Genomic DNA, 15000 nt, shown 5'->3' on the forward strand with positions numbered 1-15000 from the left:
GCACTATAATATAGTTTAAATCCCACTCTCATGCACTGGAACTTGTCTAATTGGACCTTTGCCCATAATAGTTGAGTAGTCCTGTGCTAATGGATTAATGTCCTCTGTCACAAGGAAGGATTTCAGAAAATAATCACTTTATCTGTGAAAACCGAATCAAAGTAATATATTTTTTTCTAAACCGTATACAAAGTAATAAAAAAAAAAAAAAAAAAAAATCCTTTTTAATCACTTGGTATACTTATATATACATATATATATATATATATATATATATATATATATATATATATATATATATATATATTATATATATATATATATATATATATATATATATATATATATATAAATTCGCAACAAATAATAGCAAAAAGAAATGACATACCATTCTCGCATAGCCATAGGCATTAAAAGTTCGTGGATATGTGCGAAATACTTATTGTAGACAGTCGACGTGGGCCTGTGATTCACAGCGGCGATTCCTTTCCTAGAGAGTGATTTTAACATAAAAAAAAATACTGTCCGTTCCTTTCCTATTACCAATTACGACGTTGTCATCAGTCATCCATTAATACTGTATTTATTAATTTATATAAGGTGACATAAACACACAAAAAAACTTAGAATCCGAAAAAGTGAAAGAGAAAAAGAAGTCACAAAAAAGAAATTACATAATACATCTTCGTGTTCAGCTAAAGAAAACGGGATGCGGAGACGGCGCAAGACCTCATCCAGAGCAGAAGAGTCAGTGTCTCGTTGGGGTCGTGTGAAGAGGGACTGTAGCTCTCCACTTCAGTGTAGTTAAAAGGGGGAAACCATAAGAAATTAAGAAAAAATGGTATTTCCTCTTATCTTGACATGCGGGCCGAATGAGGTCATCGTATTATCAGGTAGGTTATTTTCAATTTATCTATTCTAACGCGTATCTATTTTGCTATATCCATTTGGTGGTGAAGCAGGAAAGATCGTATTAAGAGATGTGCGCAGTCTTTTATATATGGTATAATACATTTTTTTATAGCTTCAAATCTGCTGTACTTCGTGCCTCCGATAACGCCAACCAGGATTAAATTTCGTTATTGAACACAGCATTATGTAATCGTTTTAGGCCGACGCCAGAGAGAGGCCAGGCATCTGGTTCATATTAATATAGCCGCCCGTCTCTCTCTCTCTCTCTCTCTCTCTCTCTCTCTCTCTCTCTCTCTCTCTCTCTCTCTCTCTCTCTCTCTCTCTCTCTCTCTCTCTCTCTCTCTCTCTCTCTCTCTCTCTCTCTCTCTCTCTCTTTCACATCTTCGTGACTGTCTATCCATTGCTCAGTCTATTAGTCTACATTAGTTAATCAGTCTTTGTCTATCTATCTAGCTATCCATTTATCTATCGGTTGATTTATGCTTATACCAACCTACCTATCTATTTATCCGTTTGTCTGTATGTGTGCGTCTGTCTCTCTGTCTCTCTATTGCTATCTATCCATTTGTCTATCAGTCCGTCTGTCTATATATTTGTTATTTTGTATATACAACACCGCTGAACGATCGACGGTCACGCCCCTCTTGCTTACACGATTTCCGCCGCAGTTATCGTCATCGTACTTTCAATCGTAAAGCGTCATCGCCCTCTGGTCATCGCTCGTCATCGTCATCGTCATCGTCATCGTCATCGTCATCGTCATCATCATCATCATCATCATCATCACTTTTATTGATGATAATAAATATTGTTATTATTTAAATATAGTTATTGCGATCATTGTTATTATTATTGTTGTTATCGTCCTCATCCTCATATCATCATATCATTATTCTTATTAATATTAGTTATCATTATTATTACTATATTAGTTATCATTATTATTACTATATTAGTTATCATTATTATTACTATATTAGTTATCATTATTATTACTATTGTGTATGTGTGTGTGTGTGTGTGTGTGTGTGTGTGTTTATATATATATATATTATTATTATTATTATTATTATTATTATTATTATTATTATTACTGAACACCTGAACGTCATCCCAGTTCATTGATAATCACAGCTGGTATATTGGCCCCCCTAGTGTGAAAAAGACCATAATGAAAGTATTTGAACTCTTGGTAACAGTGGACACTCGCTCTACTGTAGGGTAGCATGAGTATTTTCAGTGGCATTCCGTGTACGATAACTACGGTAACTGTTATCATATTTTCACTTCCTGCGCCAGTCCGGAGCGCCAGTCTGTCCAATGTTCCTAAGGGTCATTTATGTAACTTAGCTAAGTTTATTTTTATATATACGTATCTTTAAAGCTATATTCAATTAAAAGTCGGTACTTGGCGATCGTGCGTTGTCCCTTTTACATGTTGGTACCCCTGGCGTCAGCTGACCTTGAAGACGACGCCTTTAAGTATGTGTAGACCGTTTCTTGTTCCTTCACAGACTAGACGTAGGGATTTTCGGCGATAGGATGACCGGGAAAAAACATGGAGCCATATCTGCTTCCATTTCACTTTCACTGGTGACGGAAATCGTTTCGATAATGTTACTTTGACATTCATCTTTTAATTCTTATTATCTGGGTAATTTAGGCAGGAAGGATGAGTTACCCGTTCATTTTTTATTTTGTTCATTGAATGTATCAGTATTTTTTTTTTAGGTAACATGTAGGGAATCCCGGCTTAGTTATTAGCTATTTTGATAGTCCTCAGTAAATGCAATGTGCTATAAACTGTCGAAAAATAACACCCCACTCCCCACCCCCCCACCCAAAAAAAAAAGTCGTAATAGTAGTCTTCGGCATCTCTGCCATAGAAAATTAGTCGCTGACTTACTCCTTGCGTTAAATTTGTATAAAAACAAACAAACAATAAACAGTAATCATACACGATTGCATACTTCATTTGCAAACAGGCATCACAACAAGTATATGGATTTATGCAGTATATGCATAGATATATGATATTCACGGTGTTAGAACATCATTTATGTATTGCAAAACAAATGGGAAGACTGAGTCATGAGCAAATACATTACGCCATGTAACGCTGTGTTGACGACTTGTCAGAGGAGGTAGATCCTGCTGAGTATGGAATTTATGAAATGCCTAATCCAAGCAGCGGAGATGCTGCTAGAGATAATGTTAGGATTGGTAAGCCGATGTTGAACGATAATAAAAAAGGGCCCATATGTTAGTTGATGGATGTCGACGTTAATTTTCAAAGCCCCCGTATGACAGTTCAGTAGGTTATGTATGGGATTGCTTCTCACGGTCATACACACATTCGCAATTTTTACTCGTACAAGCTAACATTTAGGAAAGACAAATACACTAAACCTTACCCTTTCTTAAACTCTCTCTCGCTGACACTTGTTTAAAAAATACACAAACGCTCGCACACGCAGACACGCGCGCGCATGCTCGCACTCACTCACTCATTCACACTTCCTCTCTCTCCTCTCTCTCTCTCTCTCTCTCTCTCTCTCTCTCTCTCTCTCTCTCTCTCTCTCTCTCTCTCTCTCTCTCTCTCTCTCTCTCCCTTACTCTCTCTCTCTCTCTCTCTCACTCTCTCACTCTCACTCTCCTCCTCTCCCTTCCCTCCCTCCCTCTCCTCCTCCTCCCTCCCTCCCTCCCTCTCCTCCTCTCCTCTCTCTCTCTCTCTCTCTCTCTCTCTCTCTCCTCTCTCTCTCTTTAGTGGGTGAGATACTTACGTTCTCTCTCTCTCTCTCTCTCTCTCTCTCTCTCTCTTTCTCTCCCTTTCTTCCCCTCCCCCTCCCTCCCCTCCCGTCCCTTCCCCTCCCCCCTCCCCTCTCTCTCCCTCCCCCTCCCTCCCCTCCCCTCCCCACCCATCCACTCCCTCAGTCTCTAACTGACTCCCACTTACGCCTAAAAACAACAACAACAACAACAACAACAACAACAACAACAACACAACAACAACAAAACAAAACAAAAAAACAACAAAACAACTTTAGGGTCGTTGAGTGTCCTCTCAGATACAGCCAGCCAGGGCCAAACATCTCCTAGTATTAAATTTCCTTGGCTCATGACCCTCTTCCCTCTTTTCTGCAAAGTTCATGGTGTATAACGTGAATTTTGATGGGTATTTCTTCTTTCATTTCGTTTTATGTATTTATGTGTTTGTTTGTTTGTTTGCGTAATTATTTACTATTTACTTGTTTACATATTTATTTATTTATTTATCCCTACAAACCATCGCTTTTCAAAGATGTTTATCGTCTTTTTGAGAGAGAGAGAGAGAGAGAGAGAGAGAGAGGGAGAGAGAGAAAGAGAGGAAGAGAGAGAGAAAGAGAGAGAGAGAGAAAGAGAGGAGGAGGAGATGAGAAGGGAAGAGAGAGGAGAGAGAGAGAGAGAGGGGGGGGGAGGAGGGGGAGAGGGAGACAGGAGAGGGGGGAGAGGGGGAGGAGAGAAGGGGAGGGGAAAGGAGGGAGAGAGAGGAGGGAGGAGAGAGGGGAGGAGAGAGGGGTGGAGAGAGACGGAAGAGAGAGAGGGAGGAGAGAGAGAGAGAGAGAGGGAGAGAGAGAGAGAGAGGAAGGGGAGGGGAGAGAGAAGAGAGAGAGAGAGAGAGAGAGAGAGAGAGGAGAAAAGGGGGGAAGGAGAGAGAGAAAGGAGGGAGAGAGAGAGAGAGAGCGGGGAAGAGAGAGAGAGAGGAAATCAGAGAGAGAAGAAGAGGGGGAGAGAGAGAAAAAGAGGAGGAGGAGAAAAAGAAAAGGGAAAAAAGAGAGAGAGAGTGAGAAAAAGAGGGGAGAGAGTGAGAGGGGAAAGAGAGAGAGAGGAGAGGGGAGAGGAGAAGGAGAGGGGGAAAGGGGGGGGGAAGAGAAGGGGGGGAGAGGAGAGGGGGAAGAAAAAAAAAAGGGAGGGGAAAAAAGGAGGGGGGAGAGAAAAAGGAAGAGAGGGGAAGAGAGAGAGGGAGGGGGGGGGGGGGGAAAAAAGGAGGAGAGGGGGAGGGGGGGGGGGAGAAAGAGAAAAGGGGAGAGGAGAAAGGAGAGAGGGGAGGGGGGAAGGAGGGAGAGGAGAGAAAAGGGGAGAGAGAGAGAGGGGAGGGAAGGGGAGGAGGGGAGGGAGAGAGGGAGAAAAAAAAAGGGGGAAAGGGGAAAAAGGGAAAAAAGGGGAAAGGAGAGAAAAAAGAGGGGGAAAAAGGTAGAAAAAAGGGGGGGGGGGGAGAGAGAGAGGGGAAGGAGAGAGAGAGGGGGGAGAGAGAGAGAGAGGGGGGGGAGAGGGGGGAGAGAGAGGGGGGGAGAGAGAGAGGAGAGGGGGGAGAGGAAGAAAAGAGGGGAGAGAGAGAGAGAGGGGAGAGGGAAGGGTGAGGGGAGGGAGAGAGAGAGAGAGAGAGGGGAGAGAGAGAGAGAGAGGGGAGGGAGAGAGAAGGAGAAAAGGAAAAGAGAGAGAGAAGGGGGAAAAGAGAGAGGAGAGAGAGAGAAGAGGGGGGAGAGAGAGAGAGAGAGGGGAGAGAGAGAGGGGGGGAGGAGAGGAGAAGAGGGGGGAGAGAGAGAAAAGGGAGAGGGGAGAGAGAGAGAGAGAGAGAGAGAGGGGGGGAGAGGAGAGAGGGGAAGGGGAGAAGAGAGAGGGGGGGGGGGGAGAGAGGGAGAAAAGAAAAGAGAGGGGAGAGAGAGAGAGAGGGGGGGGGAGAAGAAGAGGGAGGGGAGAGGGGGGGGAGAAGAGAGAGAGGGGAGGAGAGGAGGAGAGAGAGAGAGGAGAAAAGAGAGGGAAAAAGAGGGGGAGAGAGGGAAGAGGAGAGAGAGAGGGGGGGGAGGAGAGGGGAAAGGGGGAAAAGGAGAGAGAGAGGGGTGAGAGAGAGAGAGAGAGGGGAAAGAGAGGGAGAGAAAGAGGGGAGAGAGAGAGAGAAGGAGAGAGGAGAGAGAGAGGGGAGGAGAGAAGGGGGAGAGGAGAGAGAAAAGGGAGAGAGAGAGAGAGAGGGGAGAGAGGGGGAAGAGAGAAGGGGGAGGAGGGGGGAGAGAGAAAAGGGGGAGAAAAGAGAGAGAGGGGGGGAGGAGGAGAGAGGGGGAGAGGGGAGGGGGAAGAGAGGGGGGAGAGGGGGGGAAAAAGGAGAGAGAGAGAGAGGGGGAGAGAGAGGAGAGGAGAGAGGGGGGAGGGGAGAGAGAGAGAGGGGAGAAAAGAGGAGAGAAAAGAGGGGAAGAGAGAGAGGAGAGAGAGAGAGGGGGGAAAATGGAGAGGAAAAGGGAGAGAGAGAGAGGTGAGAGAGGGGAGGTGAGAGAGGGGGGGGAGACGGAGAGAGAGAGAGAGGTTTGGAGAGAGTGAGAGAGGTAAGGAGAGAAAGGGGGAGAGGGGAAAAAGGGTGAGAGAGAGGAGGGTGAGAGAGAAAAGATTTTTGAGAGAGGAGAGAGGGGGAGAGAGGGGAGGGGAAAGAGAGAGAGGGGGAGAGAAGGAAAGAGAGAGGGGGAAAGAGAGAGAGGAGAGAGGGGAGAGAGAGAGGAGAGGGAGAGAAAAGGGAGAGAAGAGAGAGAGAGAGAGAGAGAAAGTGAGAGTGAAGGAGAAAGAGTGAAAGTGAGAGTGAAGGAGAAAGGGAGAATGAGTGAATGCGTGAGTGACTGACTGACTGCCAAGGGGTAATTTTAGCCTGCATCTACCCTATGTTTGTGCGGCGATGCGCAGATTCTACTGCCGATTTTCACGTAGAAACAAATGTTGAGGTTTATTTTCCTGACTCAAGGTTCACCGAAGGTTCACCAACCCTAATGTAAACGCTACTGCACGAGTGCCAAGACTGAATGTCGTGGTATGCCAGTGATTCCGCTTAATATGTTGAAAAGGGAAAAGGGATTGGAAAAAAACGATTACACAACCACAGGAAAAAAAAGGAAGGGATTACAAATGAAGTTGTGTTTGCCAGGTTTTCTTGAGTCAAGCATTGTAGAAAAGTTTTGGAAAACCGGGTAAGTGTCACATAGCAGTAAGCATTTATTCTTTGGTATTAGTGTCTCCATAGTACTGATAATTGTGATAGTTTTGGTAATGATGACAAGTGCTAAACGATATCAGCGACAATGATAATGATAATGATGGATGACAGTGTGTAATTTTATAATTATATTTATGATGAGGATTATAGTTATAGTTATAACTATGTGATAATGATAATGATAATAATAACAATAATAGCAGTATTATAAATGATAATGATATTAGATTATGATGGATAATGACAGATATAGTAGTAGTAGTAATAGTAGTAATAATAATGATAATGATGATAGTAATAACAATTATAGTAAAGATGAAAATGATAATAGTAATAATAATGATTATAGTAATGCTAATAATTTCAACATCAATTCTACTACTACTACTAATATGTAATAGTAATAATGATGGTGATGATAATGGTAATGATAATGATAATGGTAATGATAATGATAATGATAATGAAAATGTTAATAATACTGATAGTAAAAAAGATGAATAAAAATAGTGATTAAAATGATAATGATACTAATGATAATTTAAAAATAATCAATAATGACAGTGGAAATTTTATTTGTGAAATATAATGTAAAGAGAAGAAAAATTCTATAATTAGATGAGAAATGGAATAATTTTTTTAGATAATATTTTTTAAAATTATTATTAGGATAATGATTATGATTAATAATAATTATAATATTTATATGAATAATAAGGGGAGAGGAGAGAGAGAGGGAAAGGAGAGAGAGAGAGAGAGAGAGAGGGAAAAAGAGAAAGAGAGGAGGGAAGGAGGGGGGAAAAGAGGGAGAGAAAGGGGGGAAAAGGAGAGGGAAGGGAGAGGAAAAGGGGGGGGGGGAGAGGGGAGAGAAAGATTGAGAGAGAGAGATTAAAGGAGAGAAATGAAAAGACAGTGAAGAGAGACATTAAATTCTCAGAAAATATTTCAGATCACAATTCTAGACTAGACTCGGAGTCTTCCACTGACCTTCTTAAAAAAAAGGACAATAAACGAGGAAGGAAAGTACAAAAAAAAAATCAAAACAAATCCTCGTTATCTTCACAGACGAAGTTTCTTCTACACTTCATGTAACTAACGGATCCTCTGACACCCGCCTTAGCATCATGAGCTACGGCGCCGCATTAATTACTAGAGATTAGTCACCACAGGGACAATTGCAAAGCTAGGGACCTTTTTGTAGTTGTTAGAGGTTAAGTTTTTGCTACTTAAACTAAAAAAGAAAATTTATTGTAGATTACAATACCTTGCATGGAACTTTAGATGTCCTGAAAGACATCAACGATGAAAGAAATCAAGCCCTGACCTCAAATTGTGCAAATCCCTGAACAGACGTCACTCCATCAGAAAAAAAAATCGTGGGGAAACCCCCAAAATCCATGATCCGAATAAAACCCGCATAATACAAACTTATGAAGAATTTTCTCTTTGAAGACAAGAAGGAACCTCGAAGAATTACCTTCCTCTAATCAAAACAAGCTGAAGACCCCAATAAACCTACACCTAATCCCGTTTCACTTCAGCCACGAACTACTACCAGCCCAGATCACATATTACGAAATACACCGCATCAACTAGCCTCCTCCATAGCCACCCTCACAAAGATTATCACCATGGAGCGAAAAACCCAAAAATTCTTAAAAAAGAGGAAAATTCCCAAAAAACGTTCCCTATAAAAAAGTCAGGAAAGCCCCCCCTTGCCCTTTCCCTTCGGGTTTGGATTTAAAACAAAAATTTTATTTCGAGGCGCTCTCTTGGGATGTAGCATTGCTGTTCATATCCACACAAAGAGATGATACCAATGCTTCTCTATTTCGATGGTATGTCTAGATTAAAATTTTAAAAATGATATGAGAGATATTGGCTTGAATTTATTCCAGTCTGTTTTTTTTTTTTTTTTCTTTTTTTTCTTTTCTTTCCCTCATACTGGAAATACGGTGGTCGGAACCAATCGGACCGAGTTGAAAGCTGCAAAGACAGGTGAAATTTAAAAGGTTTTGGGTTTTTTCGAAAATGTAAAATCAACATACCGTCCGTGACTTGTGTCTTATGTAAATAGAGATGTTGATAGTAAAAGAGCCAGTGAAGAAGTGGACTCTAATTGAAAAACACCACAGCGATTTTCAGCATGCCTGTCAAAGTAAGTCCAAACCACTTAGCGTCTCTTTGCTTGGCGTCTGATGCGTCAATTAACGGTGGAAGCGAGGGCGTACCCCACCCTTAGGTACGCCCAAGTCAGAAGGGATTCCCGAGTGGAAGACTTGAAATCCTCGGGAATCACGGACCAATATTCCCATATATTTTTTTTATTATTATTTTTTTTTTGTTTTGTGTGTGTGTGGGGGGGTGTCTTTACATTGCGTTGTGGTAGTGTTTGTGTGTCAGAGGTAGAGGGCTGAGATGTGATGGTTTCCTCTCTAACTTCGGTGTATGAAACTGATACTTGGGAGTGTTTCGGGTTTCGTCTTCAAAGATTTCCTCAATGATTCTTTTACAGCATGTTGACGAACAGAACGAGTGTGAAAGAGAATAAGTGGTTAGGCGTGAATGCTGAAAGAACGTTTTTTATCAGAGGAACTTTAGAACACTTCATCCAAACTATTACCTTTCTGTTTCGATTTTATGTTAATTTGTATTTGTTGATCTTTTGTGGAAAAAAATAAAGGAAAAGAGGGCAGGTGTATATCAGATACAGAATGGATGATGAAGGGGAATTAAAATATAGGATACATGCAAAGAAAAAGTGTAAAGTGCTTGGGGGACGAATTTTAAACGGGTAAGAAATAAAATTTTTGAGGTGTATGAATTCATCAACAACAAGGCCTGATTATTTCCAAAGGGAGGGGGGTGAAAGGAGAGCATGGTGAATACACAGTACATATATTAGTTTTGAGAAAAATAAGAAATCGTTAATAGAGCAGTGCATCTCGAAGAGGGGGAGTGTAAGAAGGGTTTTATTTGTGGAAAAAAAAAAAAAGTAAAAACAAGGATTATATCGAGGGTTAGCTGTGAAGTGACAGAGAAAGAGCAAAGTGCAGTGAGAATATAATATATCCGGCTATAAACGGATTTCCATCCTATTGGACTTTTGACTCACTTGTCTGCCTTATGCAAAACGCGCACCCACAATCACAGGCAATCGAATGAGAAAATTTAGCTAGTTTTTAAGATATTCCCTAACCTGAAACCTTTTCGTCTATAAGTCGCTAGCCTTTCATCCCAACACCACTAGGCGGGTAAGCCGTGGTAACAGCGCCGCCGAATTCATTGCAATGAGGGGCATCAAAGTGGCCAACCCTCTCCCTTGTTTGGTTAATCCAGGCCACATTCTGAGGGTGACTTCTGCTGTTAGTAGTAGGATTATTTTTTAATGTAGTTTTTCCTTGATTTTTTTTTATTACTCATTTATTTATTTTACTTTTTTTCTCATAGCCGAAAACATACCTTAAGAATTATGGACGGTCAGAGTTATTTTGTCTTCATGTGGGTGTGTAGATTGGTGTAGATGTTTCGTGTTCTATGAGTGATAGTGTTCTGGTCCAGCCCGAATTATTCGTGTTTTGTTTATGTGTTTCTCTATGAATTATTGTTTATCTTAGTGTTCGCTTAGTCGGACCTAATTTCTTTCTTTTCTTTTCTTTTTTTTTCAGTGTATATGTGTGGTTCCATGCATTTAGTTTCGTATAAGGTTTCTGTCAGTAAATGTTGCACCATGCACCCAGAGTAATGCTTTGTCCTGTACAGATATAATTTTGTAGTTTTTAAGTGTTTGTTACTGCAACCACGACAGCTCTATATGCTAGTGTAGCGAATCATACCTGTTGTAGTCCGAGCCACTCTGACGCTCGTGGGGCTTGCTGGTTAAGTTAGCACTTGAATCTTAGATGGAAAATTTAGCTCAGTGTTAAAGGTGTTCATTATCAGAGTTAGAAATAGAAGTACATAATGCACTAATCGTAAGCACGAACACACACACACATAAGAATAAGAATAATGAAACAAATAAAAAATAGATAAATAAATAAAATAAAATGAGAACTACACAAGTGCAGGCAACACTGAATGACGGGGTGTGAACTCCCGAAAAAACGGCAAAAAAAGGAGGCGATTCTTCACCGATCCTTCTCCCGTGAACCGCTGACAGTTAATTGCTTACGTTGATTGTTAAATACAATAGTTTTGAGCAGGATAATTAAAACACGTACATAAACTAAGGATATGTATAAAGTAGTTATATTGAATGAAATGGTTCGATCCTGGCGGTGTGTCATTAAATGATTTTAACAAATAAAGCGATATGCTTTATGGTCCAATACACTATTTTTTTAAGTGTATATTATTTTGTATTTGAGATCGTCATGTCAGTCCTTGTCCGTTGCCCTGCTGACGCCCTGTTGTGTGACGATTTTTTGCTTGTCAGCAAGACCGAGGGCGATCTCTCTTGGTCCTGTGTAGGGGAAAGCGGTATTGCCTAGCACTATGCATTGTGCATTATATTTTTAATCGAGGATATACCCTGTTACCAAAGGTACATTGAAGATATGGTGTAGCTAACGGATCATGATGGGCGGAAGGTGTTCTATAATTATTTTATGTTGACTGCTCCTGGTGTTGCGTTTTTGGTGCATTTGATTGTGGTTATTTTTCTTCTGGTGTGATTGGTGTAGACAGGGAACTGTCCTCTGTGAGTGTTTGGTCAGATGGTGTTTTCTGGGAGAATTATGTTCCCATGCTGTTGTAGGTAATGCGTGACCTCGTGGTCAACTTGGGCATTCTTGGCGAGGGAGATATGGAAATTCTGGTGACAGAATTCCCAGTGGAGAGACTCCATCTTCACCGAGTCACCCGTCTGTCTATTTGTGTCTGTTCGACCCCATGAGCCTTTTGAAGGAGCCCCAAAATATCATGAGAACTTTCGTGTTTTAACTTGATCTCTACGTGAGTGTTTCCTAGTCTCGTTTGGTTATTATCGTAATCTCGTTCGTAAACGTGTATAATTCTCTTTGTCGTGATTTAACGATGACGGCCACTCCCTTGCTGGTAATCTTTGCTACAAACGTAAGGGACTTGTGTAAGGGCAGGTGACCGCAAGATGGGGCAGAGAGTTCAGGAGGCGACAAAGTACAGCTAAATGTCCCCTCATATTGCTGGGCCTCTCTATCCAGGGATCAAAGCCAAAGGCTGCTATGTGATAGAGAGTGTTGCATATCTGAGGAGTGTGTTCCAACTTGATAATCTAGTTCCTTTGATCATAACGATTTGAGTATATAAAAAATTTCATGATAATTATGATTATGATTATGTTAATGATTATGATTATAGTAATGATCGTGCTACTGCTAGTACTAATTATTATTGATGATGATAATACATATAGTGATAATATTAGTGATGATCATTTGTACATGTCAAATAATGCATTAGGGTCTAGCAATACAGCGCCTAGAATAAGGTTACGTTCAGCTATTAGTTTGGTAGGAAAGTATTTAAAACAAATCAAATTCTCAGAATAAATATTGAATCTACTACAAGCTCATTTTCTTATGAAAAGAGTCAGAAAAGGGTCATTTCTTAAATTTTCCTTTTTTTTTCTTGTCTCTCCTGTAGGGTTAGGCTACCGGAAGTCGGCACTCATCACTGGCGGAAGAATAATTGCTTTCCCGTGCCTCCAGCGGTGGCGCAGGTGAGTCCATGAGTTCATGAATGAGTCCAAAGAAATTATTGATTCGTTGAATAAGTGTGGATAAGGAGATGGATGATTTGGCCATTCATCTGTGAGGCGGCGAATTGTTAATTGGTCACTCAACAGCTACTTCATGAAGTTGCTTGAGTAGTTCACCACTTCATTAATAAGTGAGCCAAAAAAAAAAATAATAATAAAAAAGATATAAATTGGTGTGGCAGATAAAAATCCTAATTGATCATTCAGCAGTCAGTTCATAACTGATGGTCATGTAGTCATGCAGCAGTAAGGCAGTGAATCTGAGGATGATGGCGAGTAAAAAGATTGTTAATTAGTTCAGAAGTTTTGGGGAATCTTAGAAGACTGGAAAGTGAAGTTGGGCAGTTGATAAGTCTGGAACAGAGGTTGGACTCGTATCAACCCTTGATAGTACCAAAATAATACCTGTTGTGTGTGTAGTTATATAGCAAGTGGTAATTTTCATAGAGTGAAAAATTAGTAATGATAAGAAAAAAAAAAGAGAAAATGTATATGTAAATTTTATCTATGTTTAAACATCTACCTGTTGTTTCTTATATCTACAGTGTATGAACAATACTAATATCAATACTAATCCCCTTCCTTCTACAGGTTGTCACTCAATGTAATGACCATTAGAGTACTCTCGACAGGCGTTTACACATCCCAGGGAGTCCCCATCACTGTTAGTGGAGTTGCTCAGGTGAGTGTGATACATAATTTACCCAAATTGCTTAGCTTAGAGATATCGAATTACCTTTTTGACAAACCATAACGCATCGATCATTGTTCGAATAGGTGTGATACTAGTATGGTTAGGAAGGGAAAAAACTATGAAGTGCTTTATTATATGTCATTTATAATTAAGATGTTCAGAACAATAATCAGTTTATTTTTGAAACAATGAGATCCATTCCTGCAGGTTAAGATCAGCACACAGCACCCAGAGATTCTCGAGCGGGCATGTGAACACTTTCTAACCAAGTCCACAGCAGAGATCGAGACACTCATCACTGCTACGCTAGAGGGTCACCAAAGAGCCATCCTTGGCGCTATGACAGTAGAGGTGGGAGTCATTGTGCTCGTCTTCTGCGTTCTGTCATACATGTTTGTACTATGAATTACATTTGTTTCCTTTCTAAATATTCTAGTATGAGCTCTTTGTTGACATTTCATTTCATGATTTTTATATGATTTTTTTTTCAGGATATCTATAAGAATCGGAAGCTGTTTAATGGGCGTGTGTTTGAAGTGGCCTCCAAAGACCTTTGTAATCTCGGCCTCCATGTTCTCTCCTACACCATCAGAGATATATCAGATGAGGTGGTAGGTTTCAGGGTAGAAAGATGCATCCAGCTAGCCATTATTTACATACATGGGTATATATGTATTTTTTTTATATTCCTAATGATATTTATTATCATATTGTTATAATTATTATTAATGTTAGGAGTGACCATTGAATCTATACCGTGAAAAGTGATAATCCATGGGTTGGTGCTGGAACAACCTCACTGTTAGAACTGACCCTTCGTACCTCTCTTTATGCCAGTTGAGACTGTACCTTATAAACTGTAAATGGCACTTCTCGTGTTGTTTCGGCAGCGGTGCTGGAATTTTCTCTTAAGATCCCAGCCCTGGGTATGGGTGATATGAAAGAGAAGCTGTTTTCCATGCAGCAATTTCCTCCTCACCACATCACTAATGTAATTCAAATGAAGGGCAGGAGTCCATGTACTTTTGGAATCAGTGTTGTCTTAGGAGAGGACAGAACAAAGTTAACCCGATGACTGCAGACTTATGTACAATCCACTGTAGTTTTTGTGAACTTTGTTGCATACAGATAGCTACACATGTGCTCAGCCTAAAAGGAGTCAATTAGCCTTAGCGACCATTACTTGAATTTGCAGGAAAATGTACTGTCTCTTTAAAGATAAAATTGGCCTGTATTATTTTTTGAATTTGCAGGAAAATGTACTGTTCTCTTTAATAGTATTAAAATTGATGCTGTTATTATTGTTGATGTAATCATGTTATTAAAATACTAATAACACAAAACACAAAATGATAAAAAATGCATTTTAAAAATCTAGGAAAACGGTAAACAAGTGAAATATGTATGAATAATATATATATATATATATATATATATATATAATGATATAAAAGTGGGCATGGTATGTATTTTTGCCATCCTGGCCAATTGGATTAAGGCAATGATAAACTGCTCTTAGTCCCTATGAGTCAAGTGTATTACCTAGATATCAACAGGAAAGAGCTGAGTCCCTTGGGTAGTTGGGGAATTTAACTTCATTCTGGCATTTGCGACAGCACTGGTGCCAAGTTGCAAGGGGTC

General features: G+C 40.4%; 1 protein-coding gene across 1 annotated transcript in view; it reads left to right on the top strand.

The window, feature by feature from the left end:
• Nucleotides 1–714: 714 nt before the first annotated feature.
• The window catches only part of LOC119574630 (flotillin-1-like), a 20209-nt gene continuing 5923 nt past the window's right edge, over nt 715–15000 (top strand). Inside the window, exons 1-5 of the mRNA XM_037922002.1 lie at nt 715–893; nt 12551–12626; nt 13257–13347; nt 13567–13710; nt 13851–13970. Coding sequence (XP_037777930.1) covers nt 839–893; nt 12551–12626; nt 13257–13347; nt 13567–13710; nt 13851–13970 — 486 coding nt within the window. The 5' untranslated portion in view covers nt 715–838. The remainder of the gene's footprint in view (nt 894–12550; nt 12627–13256; nt 13348–13566; nt 13711–13850; nt 13971–15000) is intronic.

Source organism: Penaeus monodon, chromosome 6 (genome assembly GCF_015228065.2).
Source record: "Penaeus monodon isolate SGIC_2016 chromosome 6, NSTDA_Pmon_1, whole genome shotgun sequence".
NCBI classification, from domain to species: Eukaryota; Metazoa; Arthropoda; class Malacostraca; order Decapoda; family Penaeidae; genus Penaeus; species Penaeus monodon.